General features: G+C 35.6%; 1 protein-coding gene across 1 annotated transcript in view; it reads right to left on the bottom strand.

Annotated features, from left to right (window-relative positions):
* Window positions 1-20849, bottom strand: part of LOC150096164 (myophilin-like) — a 35624-nt gene extending 14775 nt beyond the window's left edge. Inside the window, exons 1-2 of the mRNA XM_090409075.1 lie at window positions 20643-20849; window positions 5065-5201 (exon numbers count right to left, since the gene is read on the bottom strand). Coding sequence (XP_090265201.1) covers window positions 5065-5201; window positions 20643-20696 — 191 coding nt within the window. The 5' untranslated portion in view covers window positions 20697-20849. The remainder of the gene's footprint in view (window positions 1-5064; window positions 5202-20642) is intronic.
* Between the last annotated feature and the right edge of the window lie 322 nt (window positions 20850-21171).

The raw sequence follows: 21171 nt of genomic DNA, 5'->3' as shown, positions 1-21171 counted from the left end.
AGATGCCAGGAGAATGGCTTCTGTTTGTAATAATGCAACAGAACCATCTAGTGCATAAGGGAAGCAGGGTTGAACAAAAGATGGTTATAGCTTTGGAAAGAGAAGTCTTCTTTTAGCCATTTCAACAGTTTTGGATGTGCTGAGTTTGACAAAAGCCAAAGCAATATGCCTAGTTCTCTAGTATTGTCTTGGCACATGCTATAGAGAACCAAAGCATAGATAAAGTATAAGAATTTAAAATAATGGACTGGGGAATAAATATTTACATACAAGAATTACCTGCTGATGTGTTTAGTACAAATGTCAGGGTCATTCCCTTGAGATTTTGAAATCATGAGAATATATTGAAATTACTTCATGAATTCCAGTTGTAAGGTATGTCTTCTTGGCTTCCCATATTAGGCAATTTTTTTGTTTGCTTATAACATTTTCAAGGATTTAAAAAGTCTTCTGTCTATCTCCTCCCGAGTCTTCCTCTTGTTCAGTTCTTTCTATAGTTTGTGATGTCTTATGTTAATTATGGATAATTGTTTTCTTATTTCTTCATTTATCTTGTTTATTCTTTTATAGCCTACGAGCAGTCTTAGGAACTTCATTTCTGTAGTCTTTTATCTCATTCTCCCCAAGTCCATGTTTCACTGCCATATTTCAGAATTGGTGTGGCGGCTATTGTTTTATATAGTTTTATTTGGGTTGTTCTAGACATCTGTTTCCTGAAGTGTCTGTTCAAAGTTCCAATAACTGCTAGGAATTTTTGCTTTTTATATGCAATGTCAATTTCTCCATTGGGACTTATTTAATTTTCTATGTATTTAAATTTGTTCACTTGTTCATTTACTTAGTTGTGTTCTCGTAGACAGGCTTATACATTTCTAAATCACTTAGGGAATTGAACAACGTAGATTCGAATATAAATTAAGTTATACTTTAATAAATATTTCCGATATTTCGGCAACGTCACATTGCCATTTTCAAAAGGAACTAACAAAAAGGCACGTGCACGCAGGCACTACAACACAGTAACTGAGAATGAAGATATCATTCTCCTAGAAGTCCTGATTGTGCCCTCTAGCAGGCTAAGTAGGTGTTCTTGGCTGTTGGGCTGAAGGTCTGATGTATGCCTCCCAAATTTCGGGCAGTCGCATACAACCAAATTTGTTGAGGTTTGGAGAGTTTCTTAGGGCTGAGGCCGATTCCATAAATAGTCTTTCGATGTATTTGCTACGGTGTATAACTGTAGCTTTCTTCCACCGTATTCTGTGGCGTGTATCCAGAGCATGGTCTGAAAGCCCAGAATGGCAGTACTTGCGAATACAAATATCAGAAATATTTATTAAAGTATAATTTAATTTATATTCGAATCTATGTTGTTCAATTCCCTAAGTGATTTAGAAATAAATACTTTGTTGTGGATGATTATTTTGCATCTTTTAATTTCTTTACCTTGAAATGCTATTGATTTCATTTTATTTATTGATATTTTCATGTCATACTATTTCTATTTTTTGTGCAATGCATGTATATTTTTCTGTAATTGGTCTTCATTTTCAGCAAAAATAATTATCACCAGCATACAAAAGGCTGGTTAATTCTTTATTTCCTAGGATTTTGTTTTTCCCACTCTCTTGAAATTTTTTCCATTTATATATATATATATACTCCAACATTATCAGATCTTATATTTCTATCGTCTAAGGCACTTTGTACCGTATCAATCCACCTATAGCTTGGTCTTCCTCTGGGTCGTTTTCCAGTCAACCTGGCAGAGAACACTTGTTTTGCTAATCTTTGCTCACCCATTCTGTTTAAGTGACCATACCACCTGAGATTAGCTCTGCTAATGCATTCCAGGATGCTGACAATGTCAAGTTCTTTCCTAATATCCTCATTTTTAATATGGTATTGCCATTGATGCCATCTGTTCACACCTCTAATCTTTCTCAGGACTCTCATATCTGCGGTCTCTAGTCTTTGGTCAAGTGTTTTATTTCTGACCCAGCTCTCAGATCCATAAGTTAAAACTGGTTTGAACACAGCTAATTTAGTTTTGACTAATTTCTCTCTTATTCCATATAAATTTATTCAGTTGACTTCCTACCATACCAGCTTTGTTGATTCTGTTGTCTATTTCCATATATAATTTGCCATCTTCACTAAAAATCGTACCTAAGTAGCTGAAATGTTTTTCTTGTTCCACAGGTTCCCCGTCCACAACACAGTTGACATTCTCAACAATTCTACCTATTTTAATTGCTTTGTAATGCTGACCTTCATACTATATCTATTACAACAGTTATTCAATTTAGTCGGAATCTTGCAAACTTGTAGTAGATTTATTTAGAAGTATAACATCATCCGCATAAAGCAAAGAGCTGAAATTATCATCTCCAATTCTGATAATGTTTAATACCACTTTCCTTCATAATGTGATCCGTATAGATCATGAATAACAGAGGAGATAATGTACATCCCTGTCTCACACCAGATTTAACATTAAACCATCTTCCTGTACTTCCTTCAATTCTAACTGCTGACTTACAACTCAAATAAAGACTAAGTATTGCTTGATATAATGCCCCATATAACTGTAGCGTATTGAATAGCTTCTCTCTTGGCACACCTTTTCCAGATCGACAAAACTTAAATACAGATCTTTTGTTATATTCCCATGCTTTCTCAACTATTTGTCGTAAAGTGAAGATCTGATCCTGACAACCTCTATTTGGCCTGAATCCGGCTCGTTCTTCACTAAGCTTTTCTTCCACAATTCTTCTCAACCGTTTCTCAAGTATACTTGCATAGATCTTGCCAGGAACACTCAGTAGGGAAATACCTCTGTAATTCTCACATTCAGTTTTATTCAGTTATTAATTTAGCTTGCTGCCATTATATTTGCTATTACTTTGGTGGTTTGAGGTGGGGCTTTCAATTCACTCAGTGTATTGAGTGAATTCCAAAGATTCCGCAGTCTTTTAATGTTCCAATAAATTTTGTTCTGTTAAGTTGATCATATGCTTTCTCATAATCCAGGAAGGCCATATATGTTGGCAGGTTAAATTCTATTATTTTTTCTATAATTTGAGTGTAAACGTGGGATCTGTACAGGATCTTCCTTTCCTAAAGCCACATTTGTTCTTCTCCAATAATTTCCTCAGCTCCATGGTGTTAATTTACTTTTAATTATATCTAGATATATTTTATAGCACATATTTAATAGGGATATTTATCTATAGTTTTGGCAATCCTTTCTGTTTCCTTTTTTGAATATGTTTATGACTATTGCCATCTTTCATTTTTGTGGAATGTTTCCTTCTTCCCATTGTTTAGAGCCGTATTTGAATTTAGTTCTGAATTTATTCCATCTTCTCGTGTAGCTTGTCCATTTTTTCTAATTTTTTTTTTAGATCATTAAACTGTATTGGTTCTTCATTTGGTTCTTGACTTATTACTTGTTTTATTTTCATTTGATTATTACTGCTTAGAAGCTGGGGTTATTGATTGGTCCATTCTTTTGGGAAGCAGCCTTCTAATTATAGATTACCCTTTGTTTCTTGAGTTTTTTTTTTTTTTTTTTTTTTTTTTAATGATTTTATAGTTCTTTAGTTGAGGTCCATTTATGCCATGCTCTTATCTTGATACAAATTTTTCCTAGTCTTGTCTTCCGAATTTCCTGGTTTCTCTTCTTGTTATCGCTCCGATTCTTTTATATTCTATTTCCTATGGTTCTTTAACCATTTAAGGTATGCTTCTTTTGTCTTTCTTATTAAGAGATTCTATTTCTGAGTTCCAGGTTTTGAGTCCTTTCCATTTTCTGTGCAATTTTGTTGATTCATATGCTACTTGTTTTGCTTTTTGTTTAATGTTTTGTCATTCATTTTCTATCTGTATCTTCATTTTTTCTTTGTATGATTTGTAAGTCTTCTTTGATATAGTTCTCTGATACAGCAAGATAGTATCAGAGAACTATCTGATATAGTTCTCTGATACTATCTTGCTGTAACAGTTCTATCTTAAATTGCTCCTGCTCTTGTGTTCTTTTAGCGTTTCTATTTCTCTGGTTCAAGATCTTAATAGTATTGATTAAGAAATAATGGTCTGAATCAATATTGCATCCTTTGTATACCCTGCAATTTCTTGCCATCTTCTTTAATTTTTTGCCCACTATTACATAGTCAATGATTTTAGGTCCTTTCACTTCCCATGTATATTTATGTTTAAAAGAACTTGGTGATTTTCAAACTATTATAGACCACAAATTCCCTAAAGTCTCTTTTCATTATTATTTATGACATTTTCTCCTTGATTACATATTAAATCTTTAAAAGTATTTGATCCAATTCTAGCATTGAAATCACCTGCAATGATTAAGTAATCTTGTTTATTTGTGTTCTGAATTACATTTTGGAGGGTTTTTTTTAATACAATTCTTCCGTTTCAGATTTTTTCCCTTCTTTGGGTGCATATATTTCGATGATTGTAATAAATTTCTTATTTAAGTCTAGCCATTATTATTCTTTCAGAGATCCAATTATATGATTCAATTTGGTCTTTCCATTTATTACTGATCATGATGGCTATACCTGTAGCTGCTTATATTTTGTTGGGTACTCCACTGTACATCAAACTAGTCCTGAAGTTCTATAGAGCCTTTTTGATTTTTTCTTTGTTTCTGAAATTACTGCCACTTCTATTTTCATTTTGGTTAGGGCTTTTTGTATTTCTCTGATCTTATGATTGATGCCTCTTATATATACTGGTTCCAATCTGTATCCAGTTCATATTCCTTTTTTCCAATTCCGGTTCATTATCCATCTGGGCTGTCCAGTTTTTATTCCCTTGAAATTTGCGAGTATAAGAATTTGTCAGCTGGGTTGGTTACCAACCATCTGCAGCTTAATCTGGTGATGGAGCTGCCCTCTTAGGGCCTATAAGGTATGTAAAGATCCTAAATAATAGGAGATTATAACTTTCTAGCTATGCAGCATAAGTTAATATTAAAATTATGCATAATTAGATTTAACTTATTCAGAATTATTTTCTATAACAATAAAATAAAAAAGATACCTGCAAAGAAGTTGGCCATCTTTTAATGTCTCATAGAAATGGTCGCAACCACCATCAGTAACAATATCAGCATTTGTAATATTTTTTATCCATACTAATAACTGATTTGCTAGCTGAGAATCATATTTAGACAGGATCTAGAAAAAGATGCCATACTGATAATGTACTAAAAATAAAATACAAAATTACATTTTCTCTCAATCAAGAATTTAAATAAGGCCAAATTATAATAGTTTGAATTTATTCTAGTTTCATATTAGAATTTTTTTATCTTCATTTTAGTTTGTACAAAAAAGGTAACTCACAAGGGATTGCAAATTTACCAAATTTTTCAATTATCAGCAATTTCTTTACATTTTCAAAAGTTATGTTGAAAGACAAAATGAACAAAAATTATATTGAGCATTTAAATCTCTGAAATAAATTTGTTTCTGAAAGTTTAATTCTTTAAAATTAAATTTTAATTCTTCCAATATTTCATCTCAATCACAGACATCGTTGGGGTTTACAATATGAAACTTGTAACACACACACACACACACACACACACACACCCCTAAGTGAAATACATGAAAGACTAGAGTCCTAACTAGGTGGAGCACCTGTTGGTGACCTAAGATGTAAACTGGGATCTCAAAGTATTAACATTTCCCATATTTTGAGATGGTTAATGCAACCATATTTATTTAGATTAGGTTGATTTTGGAGGGTGCTGTAGATTCCAAAAATAGTCTGTCTTCTAAATTTACTGTGATGGAGCATGGTGGTATTTTTCCAATTGAAAATATGAACAATATTTAAAGCATGGTCTGCAAGGCTTTATTGACCATAATCACATCATGACTGCAGATGTTGGCTAATCTTTCTGTCTGCCCATAGCAGGCCAACTTGCAGAAACAGAGCACCTTATATACTCGAGAAAGAGGAGTGTGTGTGGGGAGGATCTTTAGCAGAATGTATGAGAGTAGCAAGCTTTCAGTAGGACTTGAAAGCCATGCAGGAATTTTATTTCTTTAAGATTATGGCTATATTTTTCTAAAGTGCCTCAGATATATGAAATGATAGCATTACTAAAATTTTTCAAAAGAAAATCTAAGATTGGGGGAAGGATTATATATATATATATATATATATATATATATATATATATATATATATATATATATATATATATATATATGTGTGTGTGTGTTCCTGTATACTCAATAAGACAAGTTACCATTGGGTAGGTGTATTACCAAGATCCTCATCTGTGAGCTCAGTGAAATAATTGGGTGTTATCTTCTTTAAATAATGTCACTTATTAGTTTCTTTTTCCACAGTAAACTGGATTCTAAAGTGAAGACTATTGATGTGAGAGGAAAGAATCTAATGTGTCTGGGTCATAAGGATAAATGGAGAACGCATCAGCATATCTTAACCAGCTAGAAGTTTTGAGAGGGGTTGAGTCAAGAGTTGTTTTTCAAAATATTTCATTAAAAAACTGGAAGCAGGGGGGAGGGGAATTAGGGGTGAACCCATACAGCTACCTTCTGTTTATAAGTTTATAAGCTGTGTGCTTCCAAGAGAAATATCCATTTGTTGTTGTTATGTTCCATCGAGTTGTTTTCGACTCCTGTTGATTCTATGAACCATTTGCTCTCCATTCAGATCTGTCCCTAGCCATATCTTTCAGAATTTCCAGGCACATTCATTCCACTTCTTTAACTCCATCCACCCATCTAATTCTTGGTCTTTCTCTTCTCCTGCTTCCATCAACTTCAGCAAGCATAATCATTTTCTCCAACCTGTTGTTTGCTCGTATAATATGTCCAAAGTACGACAATTTTTGCTTGATGATCATAGTTTCGAGGGAGCAGTCTGGCTTTATTCTCTCTATCACTGATTTATTGGTTTTCTTTGCAGTGCATGGTATTCTTAGTAAGCACCTCCAAACTCATAATTTAAATGCACCTATCTTCCTTCTTCACTCTTTCTCAGGCTCCAACTTTCACATCCATACAGTACCACAAGGAATACCATTGCTTTCACGAGTGCGATTTTTGTTGCGAGGCTAATATCTTTAAAGATTTATTATTATTCACGCCTCCATGGAGTCAAAAGACTCATCATGGGGAGGTCCCTCCTAAGAAACACAAAGTCTATCATACCACTCCTTAAACTCATCCACTGTTCTTGCTTTCACCACTATCAGGCAATGCATTCCATGGTTCAACCATCCTCCATGCAAAGAAACCACTCCTCACCCTCTTGCTCACAGTTTCCTTTCATAACTTCCAGGGATGGCTCCTTGTTATCACCCCTTCCTGCTGTTGAACCAAATGAAAGAACTCCCCAATGTCATCCCTGTAACCACCTCTCAACAGTTTAAAAGTCTCAAATCATATCACCTCTTCTTCTATCCACCAAACTCTGCAGTCCACATTCCCTCAGCCGATCATCTTGCTTAAATTTGTCATTGCTTTCTTTCCGAGTAATAATCTAACTTTTTCTAAATACCCATCTTTATCAATTCCGGATCCTAGGAGAACAAAATTGTCAATTACTTCCATTTTCTCTCCATCTACTTCAAAATCATTAAGTCCACACATTGAGGTTAAGTTTAAGGCCATATTTAGCACTTTCATATCAAGTTCTCTAAATATTCTTTGCATTCTGCTAGCAAGGTGGCATCATCTGCATACCTCAAATTATTAATATTTCTTCCACCAATTTTAATTCCAACTGAAGACGCCTCCAGCCCTGCCATTTCTAGGATGTATTCACCGTACAAGTTAAACAGGCATGGAGATAAAATACATTGTTGCCACACCCCTTTATCTATTGTGAAATACTCAGTTTCTCCAAGATCTGTTTAGACAGTAGCTTCTTGTTCATAATAAAGATTCCTCAGAAGAATAATGAAATGTCTGGTACTCCCATTGTTCTTAACACATCCCATAGTTTCACATGATCTACAATCAAAAGCCTTACTATAGTCAAGGAAACAAAAAGGTAAACATTCTTTTGATATTTCTATGCTCTTCTATTATTCATCTCACATTGGCGATCTGATCTCTTGTTCCTCTGCCTTTTTGAAATCCTGCCTGTTCATCTGGCATTTTTCTCTTCAAGGATGATCTTAAGTAAGTAAGACTTTACTTGCATGAGAAATCAGTGCTATAGTTCTGTAATTTTCTCATTCTCATGCATTGTTTTCTTCAATTAAAAAAAAAAAAAAAGTATATAAATTGATTTTTGACTTTTCAATCTTTTGATCCGAGATTCGGTGGGATCATAATCTAAAAAAAGGTCTGTAGGAGGAGTTGCATACAACTTATAACCAAACCGATTGTAACAATGCCAAGAAAATGTAGAGGATCTCTTTTAACGCAAGACCAATCAGAGGAGCAGATTGCTATACAGACCATTTTTTAATAATAGAAGAAATTAAAATAAGATTAATGACCACAAAGAAAGCAATGGACAAAAATAACGTGCATAACATAAATGAACTAAAAAATATGGAAACTAAAAGCAAACGAGCAGTAGATTAAAAATAGACGTGAAGTTCTTACTCAGACCAGACAAAATGAACATGAATTCAGAAGCATTAGAAGAAAAATGGACAGCCATTAAAAACATATACCATGAAGCTGCAGATAAAAATACTACGAGTGTATAGAAGAAAAGACATCTTCATACAACCCCCCCCTCAAAGTTGGAGAGAAAAGAAATAAAAAAAATAGCATCAGCTTACAAATGAAATATTGCAGCTAATAGAGGTGATGCTAAAACATTATACACTGATTGCAGTAATTGGAGAGGAAAATCATTATTAAAACAAGTAAAATACTAACAAAAATATTAGAAAGAATAAGATAAGAGAAAGACCAAAAGCTAAGAGAAACGAGTACGATTTAGAGCCAACAAGTCATGTATAGATCAAATAGCAACACACAGAATAATAGAACAGTCAAATCTTTATATCATCTTTGTTGATTTTTAAAAAGCTTTAGACAGAGGAGCAATGTGGAAATGAATGTCCTATTTATTATTATTAGGTGACACCTCCAGGGAGGAGTCCAAAGACTCATCGAGGGGGGGGGAGCACCTACTCTACAGCTCTCCATCTTCACCACTCAATCCACACACCACTACCACTAGTATTTTCACAGATACTCACAAAACATCCATGCCCATGACAGGATTCAAACCCACAGTCTTTTGGCTGGAGAGTGGATATGCTAACCACTCTGCCAACCAGGCCAGCATTATGGCATACCATGTAAAATGATCAACAGTTTTTTTATGAAAAATATAAAAATCATATACAACAGAGAACTTTCAAAAAAGTTTGAACTTGAAACAGGAGTTAGACAAGGTTGCATTCTCTACCCATAGACTGGGTTAGAAGTAATGCCATGAAAAATGCAAAAGGAATATAGTGGAATTTAATAGACCAGATACATGAATGACTTGGATTTTGTAGATTATATTATGTTTACTGGAACATACATAACATATTACAGGCCACTCCAAGGAGTCCTTAGACTCATCAAGGGAGGCCCTAAATATGTCAGGAACTATCCAACATTTGTGCAGTATCTATCATACTTTGCTTTGAACTCATTCATAGTCATGGCACCCACAACAGGCTCATCTGTTGTAGGTGCCATGCAGGTTGGAATGAGTGGAATAACCTATTCCACTCATTCACCATTCTCCAAGCATAAAATCTAGTTCTAAGATCCTTGCTAACTATACTCTTACTCAGTTTCCATGGATGGTTGCTTATTCTCCCACCAGATCTGTTCTGAGAAATTTCCTCTGAATTAATCTTGTAAAAACCCTTCAGTAATTTATGTCTCAATCATATCACCCCTTTTCTGCTTATCAACCAGTTTCTGTAATCCACAAATCTTCAACCTGTTCTTGTAAGGTTCATTCCATAGACCTACCATCTTGGTCACTTGTGTCTGGATCCTCTCCACCTCATCCTCATAACCAAGAAACCCTGGCACCAAGATCTGCACAGTAGTCAAGATGGGATCTTATAAAGGCTTGATAAAGAGGAACAATAACCTGCTTGTCTATGCTCAAAGTATTCTTCAGTAACCAAGTGATTTGATGAGCTTCTTTAGCCACTTTTGCTATGTGCCTCCCCCCCCCCCCCAAACTAACCCCCTATCCAATATGAAGGAAAAAACAATGAAACTGAATGAAGAAGCCTTGACTGTTGGATTAAGAATAAATAAAATGAAAATAAAAATTTTAGAAAACAGTGAACTTTTATTACCTAGGATTAATAATAAACAAAACAGGGAGGAGCAGAAGATACAAAATCTAAAAGATACAGAGAATGTTTAACATGTTATATGAAAATATAGATATCAAAAGAAAGTAAGTTTTAAAGAAAATTATTTAATATTAAATTAGTTCTACTCTATGCATTAGAGACATGGACAACAACAAAAGGCAATTAGGAAAAAATTGTAAACCTTTGTAAATGTTTAAGAATTCTGGGTATACACAGTGAGTGCCCAGACTCCAATCCATGTGTGGCCACACTGTCACACCCTTGCAAGCTGTTGTACTCTCTCGCTCCAGGAACAACCTGAAAATGTAAGAAATGCATTTGCTGGTTGATCAGGAAGTCTCAAAGAGTTAACAGGTTTAGTCCTGTGTACTATCTGCAGCTGGCCTGCAGAAACTGCTTGGGGCTTACTCCCTACTTAGAAAATTACAATGCGAAAAGCATGAGGAGACTTTCAGTGCATGTAAGAAGGGATGGGAGACAGAGATGAAACACAGCAAAGGCCACCTCATCCTTCGAAAAAGTAGGGCAGTGAAAATCTCCCTTTCTCAGCGAGTTATCTACCACCCAAAAAGGTAGTTGGCATTTCAACTAGGTATGGTATGCGTTTAAAGCATTTAATTACTGTATTCAACTATAATTTGAATGCAGTAATGACCATGGAGACAATGCGCATTCAGGAAAAACAGCACAACCAACAGATCTCAAACTGTCTGGATAGACAGGTAAGAAATCAGTACTCTGCTCTGTTTACATTAAGCAGCTGCATGTCAAATTATGGTGAAAGCAACCACCTTAACTGATATATCAAGAGGCTGCATGAATTTATCCATTAACCCCCCCAACCGGTCACGACGTCTATAGACGTTCAGCTAAATCTGGATACGAAGCTCACCCATTGAATAACATGGATAAGAAGTGCAATTTGTTGTCACTATTTCATCCACATCAGCTGGTAGGGAGGTTAATTGTATACTCTATATGTCAACCTTGCCTACCAAATTTCAAGATCTTATGCTATGCATTAACTGATAGCTCCACTCATGGTCTATTGATATCCTCCTGCAAGGCCATATCTGCTCTGCTTCTCAGTTCTTCCCAACTTGGCATTATCAGCCAACTGCATATCTCCAATTAAGCCTGTCCCAACATTAACATACAAGTTAAACAATAATGGTCCCAAGACAGACCCCGCCCCCACCTGCAGTATTCTGCTGGTGACCTTTAGAGATACTACTCCCCCATACACAACCCACTGATACCTACCCAACTTGCTAGTCTCTCATCCAGTCCAATCCCATCTGTTTCAATTTAGTTACCAGCTTGTCATGTGGTAATCAAAAGGACTTTATAAAAAATGTATACCACTGTACACATCTTTTAGTATATAAGTATGTTGCTAAATCATGGCCTCTTTCCCCTAACAAATTCATACTGACCAGCACAGAGAATACTGCTATTATAATAGCAGTGATATATATTTTTTTATCAATCCAATTCTGAATCTTAGTCCTCACCAAACTCTCACAACTCCAGAAACAGACTGACCTATAATTTGTAGCCTGAATCTTATCACTCACCTTTGTGATGGAACTTTTTTCACTTTCTACTCCATCAGGAGTTGACGTGTTGCAAGACTCATGGTAAACAGGTGTGCCATTAATTCCTTGAATTCCTTCAAAACAGTGATATACTGTCAAGTCCTATTGCCTTATTAGCATGAAGTTTACTTAATTCCCCATTCCTCCTACTCATATCCTCTACATTCCAGTTTTTCATGATGTCACCTTCACAAGGATGGAATACACTGATGAATTGCTCATTATGTATGCAAATTTACCACTGTCATCAACAATTGATGACAAACAAGTCAACAACTACTATACAACAGGGGCAAATTTTCCATGCTTGCTATGCAAGCTCATTAATCAAGAAAGAAGTAATATTTATTTGTTAATAAATGCATGCATTTATAAGCATTCCATTTAGGCTTTTATTTTTGTAGACAGAAGAAGTCTTAAGCTTTGCATTGTGTATCGAAGGCAGATGATTGCTCATCTGGTCAAAGCTACCTTGACTTGCTCGGTTGTGGGAGCTTCCAGGTCCTCACTGTAGCACTGCGATTTCATGCGTGCGCATAGCCATTTCCGTTCCCTTCACGTAGTCTTAAACACAGGCCATATGCAGTCAAAGTAGCTCTAGCATGCGAGCTTCAGCCAACCTTTACAAGTGCGCATGTTGCTTGGTAAAATTAAGTTACAACCAACTTTTTATGATGATATTATTGACCAGTTCATAAAGAAGAACCGTAGGATAGAATTTGTATTCAAGTAGCTAAATTGAAAAAGATAGAATATCATTTGTAAAATAAATGTTGTATTTGTATGATTAAATGTACATAAATTTCTAAATATATAGTTTTAAATGGTCAGCAAGTCATTATTCCTCTAATCAGACTTCAATCACACTTCTCACTCCCTGAATGATAACAAGAGCAAGTATTAAAATAATAAAAAAAAAACGTTAATTAAAATGACTGCATATCAAATTAAAATTAATTAGCTAAAATTCTATGAAAACAGTAACGATGTCTACGCGAAATTATACAGAGATAATGCTATCAAGCAATTAAGATAAAACATGTATTCTTTATTTCATTTTACAACGGATATCGCATTTTTGAATCCCCCCCCCCCTCCTCCCGCAAAACACCTAAACCAGTGTGAGAAACTCGAACCTAAGACAATATTTGGTGAATAGTATAGCAGCTACGCTGAATAGTGCCGAAGTAATAACAGCTTTTCAAGGAAATAGATGTGTCAAAATTATGACCACTAACGTACATAATTTCGTGGTAAAAAAAAACAACAGCTTCGATTGTAATCGAAAGTTAGGAGCAAGCAGTAATTTTGGATATAATCTAAAAACATGTTTGTTAGAAACTAGTGCGATATCATGTTTATCTTATTTTCAAGGCCTTCTACCTAACAAGAACAAATTTCAAGAACAAATTTCAACGGGTGGGAGTAAGATAATGTAAACCCAAGGTCATGGATAGGATGGAGGGCTTGTTAAGAATTAATTACAGTAATTCCATCTAAACTTAAAGCAATGCAAGGAACAAAAGTAATTCATCTCTAAAAGCCTGAACAAAATTTTCTCCATCCCACGCGCACTTAATAAAACAAGTGTTTTCTTTTTTCACTCATAAAGTAATTAAGAACGCCTGTGTTGTTCATTTTGGAATTAATTACATTCACACGGGGAAAGAAAAGTAAATATGAATTTAAAAAAAAAAAAAAAAAAATGGTATGAAACTGGGAACATCCTTAGTGTCATAGCTGACAAGTAAGATCCAGGAAAAACCAGGATCTTACTTATTAAAGCATGCATTCCTTGAGGGTATAATTTCTTAATCTATATGTGCACAAACAAGGCATTTATAAGAGAATGATTAAGTAAATACTGATATTTTAATTAGCTAAATTAATTTAGTATACTTTTAATCTTCAATAAATGAAAAAATTGAAAATAAAATACACTAGCCGTCAAATCCCAGTAATAGTTGTCACCTTGATTCTGTTGGCAGCTGTGCCCAGGAAAAGGAATTCAGAAAAGTTATTGCTATGTGTGAGCGCTTACTTAAAAATTGTTATTACATACGAGCACTTCCATGGAGACCGTCGACTCATCGCGGGAGGTCCATTTCAAAACACGAATTAACAATTTCCGTCATGTTTTGTTTTGAAATCCTTCATATCACTTCCCCTAAGCAATTTGTGGGCTTCTGTAACCCACAAATCTTCGATCTTTCCTTATGTGGTGCATCACACGGACCTGCCACCATTTTGGTCACGCGCCTCTGAATTCGTTCCATCTCGTCCACCACCACCAAGAATCCCAGCCGACCAGATCTGTGCGCAGTAATCCAGATGAGGCCTATCAATATAAAGAGGAATAATAAAATAAAACCTGCTTATTTCCACAGATCAAGTTGTTCATCAATAACCAGATAATCTTATAAGCTGTTTTAGTCACATTTTGCAATATGCCCTCGGAATTTCAACTTCCTCTCCACCAACATTCCAAATTCCGGAATTCAATTTTCTGGAGTACATTTCCATCAATATGATACACAGCTGGTAATCTTTTCACTTCGAAATGCATAACCTTTGCCACATTTAATTGCCATCTATTCTTCCTTGCCAATACTGCAAATCCATTTAAAATCATCCTGTAAAATATCAGAATCTTTATTGACTACTGTTCTACTTAATTTTGCATTATCTGCAAACTGAATATTTTCCCTCATATCATTAATAAACAAAGTAAATAGTAGTGGCCAAAGTAGAGTGGCACAATACTAGTCATCTTCTACAGAACTCTGCTACTGTATACAAACTACTATCTGATACCTCTCCAACAATCACCGTCTTATCCATGCCACCAGCTTCATGTCCATACTCATTGCTGTAAGTTATGGGTAAGGATTCCGTGCTGTATCCTGTCAAACGCCTTTGCGAAGGCTAACAGCATCACCGTATAACTCAGCTGTCACTTTATCAAAAAAAAAAATGAGCAAGTTATTGAAGCATGAGCCGGCATTCATGAATTTTATCTTTAACCAACTTCTCCAAATAATACTTTGACGACCACTCCTGAAATACCAAATTTGTCAAATTTGATACTTCGGTCTTGGAAGCTCCTTTATGCAAAGGAACTATTTTCACCTTTTTCCATTCACTTGCGATTCTACCCGAGCCGAGACTCAGATTAAACAATCTAGTCAGTCAAGAGACTACTGATTCCCTAGAACAAGGTTCCCAAACTTTTTTTTTCCGTGGCCCAGTTATTTTAATACTTCATCTTCGTGACCCACTAAAATTTTTATGGCCAATAGGCAAAATAAAAACAGATTTGAATGTTCATAGTTTTCATTTATTATCTATCCTATATATAATAATGATAAGCCTTTTTATGTAACGTTTTTGTGTCAAGTTATTTGAAACTTTTGAAACTCAGGGGCTGCCTTGAGTGTCGAGTCTTCAAAATTCGAGGAGAAACGGCCTGCCAGTCCGGAACTCGGGGGGGGGGGGGCTGTAGGCGCCAGGGGAGAGGAACTCCCCTTTCCAGTTTTCAAAATTCGAGTAATCAGAATTCAAGGAGAACCGGCCTACCAGTCCAGAACTCGGGGGGGGGCTGTAGGCGCCAGAACTCCCCTTTTCGACTTTTCAAAATCGAGTCATAAGAATTCAAGGAGAACCGGCCTACCGGTCAGGAACTCGGGGGTGGGGCGTAGGCCCCTTTTGAAGCCTCGACACTCAGGGGCTACTCTGAGTGTAGAGTCTTCGAAATTCGAGTCAGAATTCAAAAGAGAATTGGCCTACCAGTACGGATCATGGGGGGGCGCCACAGGCGGCCAGGGGGAGGATCCCTAGTTATTATAATAAATGAATTATGTCAAGATTTGGGAGTTATTTTGGACAGAGAACTTAAGTTTAAAGGGCATATTGCCAAGATTGCCAAAACATCAAATTACATGGGTTGTTGAACACACTAACAAGCAGGGATAAGGTAGTTATTATTCCACTTTATAAGACCGCATTTGGACTATTTTGCACAGATCTGGTCGGATGGATTTCTTGGCGATGAAGAAATGGTGGAGAGGATTCAGAGGCGAGTTACAAAGATTGTTGCAGGTCTGTGGGATGTTCCCTACGAGGATGTATTAAAAGATCTGCGAGCTCCTAAAACTAACTGACAGAAGCAGGAGAGGAGATATGATAAAAGCATATAAATTATTAAAGGGATTTTACAGGAATGATACTGATGGCATTTTTAAGACCAGTGCAGGAAGGGAGAGAACGAGGGGCCATCCCTGGAGATGTAAGAGTGTGGTTAACAAGGATGTTAGGACTAGATTTTTTTTTACTTGGAGGGTTGTGAAGGGGTGGAATGCGTTGCCAGAGGTGGTTGTGAATGCTTCGTCTGTGAATGAATTTAAGGAGAAGCACGATAGGTATTGTGTTGTGGGGTCTCCCGCGATGAATCTTTTGAATCCATGGAGACACCGTTATAATAATAATAATTATTATTATTATTATTATAAAGAAGCATTTACTCTTACAAAAATATAAAGAAATTAAACTAAAGCCAAGTAATTTATTAATGAGAAGTGTGATGCTGTTGTTTGTTAACTAGAAACTTCAGGTTTGGAGGAAAAGATAACTTTAATCTTAAATCCGGTTTGACTTTCAATCGGTTTCTATATTTATTTTTTTTAGAAAAACCAGTGTTGAAAAGCCGGTTTCACACCTATAGGTTGTGACAAAAGGCATCAGAAATTTTATCGCTTTTTCTGCTAAAACTGGGTACTCCTGATCAGTGACGCACCCAGAGGGGGGGGGTCAAGGGGCCCGGGCACCCCCCAAAGAAAAGGGAAAAATACTAGAAAATCTTCAAAAAATCTTTTCCTAATTAAAATTCATTTTTTTTTATTTATGTTGTGTCGTGTCTTCTATTTCTATACTACTTATGAATTAGCGATCATTGCAGATGCTCAGTCATAGGTCGTATGATATGCATAGTGTATATTCGCAAATTGTCTACTCAACTCCTCCCCCCCCCCCCCAAGGTTAATTCCTGAGCGCTCGGCCCCCTCCAAGATTAAATCCTGAGTGCGCCACTGCTCCTGATTCAGCCTCGCCATTAGTTGAGCTACTTTATCAAGAAAAAGGACTGTAAAATGGCAACGCGGAAGGAGCGCGTTTTTCGTCTCTATTAATTAAGTTATTTAATCATTAGTCTCGATTAAACGCTATTTACTTGTATTTTAGAGTTTCGTGAAAAAAAGAAAACCCGAAAACGAAACACCTAGGTTTTTCAGTTTTTTTAGGCGACCCGGCATTTAGCTTTCGTGACCTACCAATTGGAAAACGCTGCCCTAAAACGTTCTCGTAATACACAAGCTGATATCTCGTCTAAATCCATAGCTATATTCGCGTCCGGATTCTGTAATATCCTATGTACCTCGACTTCCTCTATTCTTACTTCTACATTAATTCCTGTCATATCTATGACTGTAATATCTTCAAATAAATTCGAACTCAGTGGTGAGGGCGATATCTTTAGTCTGCCTCGTCGTTAAGATTTCATCAAAGCATATAAGACTATGAAACAAGATATCATGTCTGTGAAATGTACGTGTTCCTAGGCCTGTGCTTGTTTTGCGAGATTATAAAAAAACTGATTGCAACTTATTTGCACGAGACTGGCTGGCTTAAATAGGTTGTTTGTTGGCCCAAAATCTTTACATGCCAGTGCAGACCCTTGAAATGGCATGTGTACATAGCGCTAGGCTAAAACCACCCAAAGAAAAAACCCATAAGTTCAATTTTAGTAGTAGAGTAGAACTTTTTCTAGGACTGTCTGTGATCGGTTCACGAAGCCGTCGATCTTCGGATCAGGTTAGGAGAATTTTCCTCCAAAAACTTGAGTTTTTAATCCCGTAGCTTAAAAAAAAAAAAAAAAAACGTGCAACTCAGTATTTCAGAGATATATCAGTTAGAATTTAGGACCACTACATGGAAACCTTGATTCATTGATAACATCGAATTTGGTTTTAGTGACTGCTGAATGATGGAAACTGGCTGCTATTCAGTCTTCAAAAAATTAGGAGCTCCTACTCCCTTAAGAATACAAAAAATTTAAAACTCTTAACTGTTCATTTCGTTGCAATTCGTAAGATTAAAGAATGTACAGTTTTAAAACTTGCTTCTTTTCCCCCATTCAATCCTTGCTGACTGAAGAGTCAGCAAACAGAATTTAAAACGCAAATATATTAACTCTTCTGTTACCATTAAGCCTAATTTCTAGCGCTGCTGGGGTGTTTTTTTTTTTTTTTTTTTTTTTTTAAAACAAAAAAACATCCAGTCTTCTTCTGCTCTCTTCCCCTTTGGTATTCTTTACCTATATCAATACTGCATTCTTTCTACATAACTTCTCCATTCTTGTTCCTGGATTTAATAATTTCATTAGTTAAATTTTACAAGTTACCAGCAGGATTTTTTTGCCCCTTTGGGGAAAAAAAAATCGTTTCATTCAGGCTTAAACATTTCATCGATAGTACTGTTAAAATAATGCGCCTTTAGCTGGCAACGTTAAGTCCTACTCTTAGGAATTTGGCACTATTAATAACTATCATGCCTAGGAATGAAATTAATTCAGTTACCTATGTGCGATTCGCTATCGATACAATTTGAAAAAGGCTTTCAATAAAGTCAGTGTGGAAAACATTTTTCTAATCCTTCAAGCCAGCAAAGGTTCGTCGATTGGTAGAGCCTCTGCTACTAATGACTCACGCAAAAAGTTAAGCAAGTTTGAGCGCGGTTAGTAGTTGGAAGGAGACAATCGTTCGATGCTGTTGCCACACTCTCCCTCGATGAGTCTTTGGACTCCCTGGAGGTGACATAATAATAAAGCGATACAAAATTAATAACGGAAGAAACTCGCGTACAAAAGATTATTTAATTGTATAATTTTCTATTAAATTATACTATTAAATAATCTTTGTACATGAGTTTTTTCCGTTATTAATTTTGTATCGATATGTCTACTCACGGTATACCTCTTTTAAAATAATAATAAATGTTATCCCCCTAGAAGTAGGTTGGCAAACATGTCACGTAACTTTTTTTCTTTGTTTTGCTGCTCTGGTATGGCAATTCAAGTCAGTCCAATCCTTAATGTCTTCAAACCACATTCTCCTGGGTCTACCTCTCCCTCTTTTTCCCATCCAGTTTCCCTTCTAATATTAATTTCCGAATGCCTTCTCGTCTAGTTAATATCCGAAATATTTAAGCTTTCTAATGAAGTGAAATTTGTAGTAACTTACTGATAAAGAACTTAATTTCAATTTAGTTAACATTTAATTTGTAAGAAGCGTTAGAAAGGAAGGGGGACACTAACGAGTATGTAATCCCTTCCCTCCTCCCCAAAGAAGGGACTAAAGTCTATATAAAAAAAAGAAAAAAAAGTGTAATTGATAATTGTTCAAAATGTATGGTTCGAATGCCTAATTAAAATATTAATTATGCAAAAAAAAACTGAACTTTAAAAAGGAGATCCTCAACTGCTCCCCTTACAAATTCGAATATACCGCATCTGCACAGCGTGAAAATATTGCTGCATAATATCGCAACCAGCTGTCGTATTATACTTATAAAAGTATAATACGCAGTACTGTATAACGTGATCCCACGATTTCTAGTTGGTCTACGAGATGGGTGGAGTCAAACTGCAGATAAAATTATGCTCACGTCAAAGCATCAATAAACGTAACCACTGGAATTAGAGCGAAGACGACAAACAGAAGATTTAAAGTATTAAAAAAAAAAAAAAATACAGACGATTGCAGTAAAATCATGTTACTACTACAAATAGTATTTCGAGATAAGAAAATTAACACTAAATAACTTACATGAAAAAAAAATTAATTAAATTTTTTTTGTCATTAAAATTTTTAATCATACATTTTATATATATACATACACACACACGCGTATAATTTAGTTACCGGTGCTTACAAATTTCCCACTTCCTCCCTAATCGTAAACGAATATTTCGTCGGAACAAGGTGTCTTATAAATAACAAAATACAAATTTTCTTTAGAAAATAAAAAATGAACACTACTTAATATTGATTTATGAATAATGACGTCTAGTTCCAAACATCCATAATAATTAAAATAAAAATATTTTAACCCATTTCTCTTCCCCACTTCAATGTTAGCAAGCAGACGAATGATACAGTAATATCACTGTACCGAAGTACTACGCACGTGGAACTGCATAATAAAATCGGCGTCATTACTTATTGTTTTTAAATTTACATAACTAGGAATTAAAAATAGTCGAAATTGCAAATCAAAAAAGATTTTATAGAGGAAACGGTTAGGTTGCCGATTACTTTTTTTCAAGTGGACAAATTAGCTCCAAATAGACATTACAAAATATACCGCATTTTATATTTTAAAGAAAACGCATGTTGTAGGGAAGAAAAGTCAAAAAATAAAACCTAAATAAATAAATATAATCAAATGTAAATATGCGATACAGTTCAGAGAAAACCAGCAACCCTGATTAACTCAACTTAACTATACATTTAAAACGTAAATCTGCTAAATTTATTCTTTGCCAAACAAATATTGATTTTATTGTTAATCTAGATTCCATACAGGAGAAAAATTCTAACGTAACGGGAAAAAATGATAGCGTAACATACCTTACTCTGTGCTTCAGCAGCTAAGCCAGACTTGAGAGCTCGAAGTTCCGCCATTTTCACGGGAGAAAATCCTTCCACAGAAATTGATACCCTATGACTTGTCCTGGGAACAATTCAGTATTTAAACCACTGTTTCCACCCAAGAAAACTGTCGAACAAACATTCACCGCGCCTGTGTCAACCGACGTGCACACCGGAATGGCGCCGCATTTCGATTAATCGCGACTGACCATCCCTCTCGGAGAAAATAGACAGCATCCATCATGTGATAGTTGAAAAGGTCATATGATAGGTCACTTTGCCTGTGTTGTGCATGTTGTCCCCTCTCTTAATGTGGGGGGGGGGGGAGCTGATGTCCACTGTACTTATGACTCAGATTCGAACACTGATGTGTGCCCGTCCAAGTAATTATGACTGTTAACGAAATAAAGGATGACATTATTATGAAGTTAGGGAGTAAGAGAGCTACAATAAACAATGGAGTTTTTCTGATAATTTAAAGTCATTACGGAATAAAGAAGAAAAGTAA

This window comes from Typopeltis vanoorti, chromosome 19 (genome assembly GCF_054136105.1).
Source record: "Typopeltis vanoorti isolate ZY-2024b chromosome 19, IOZ_Tvanoo_1.0, whole genome shotgun sequence".
Classification (NCBI taxonomy): Eukaryota; Metazoa; Arthropoda; class Arachnida; order Uropygi; family Thelyphonidae; genus Typopeltis; species Typopeltis vanoorti.
Note: the sequence above shows the minus strand (reverse complement) of the source record. Positions and strands in the feature narration are given on the sequence as shown.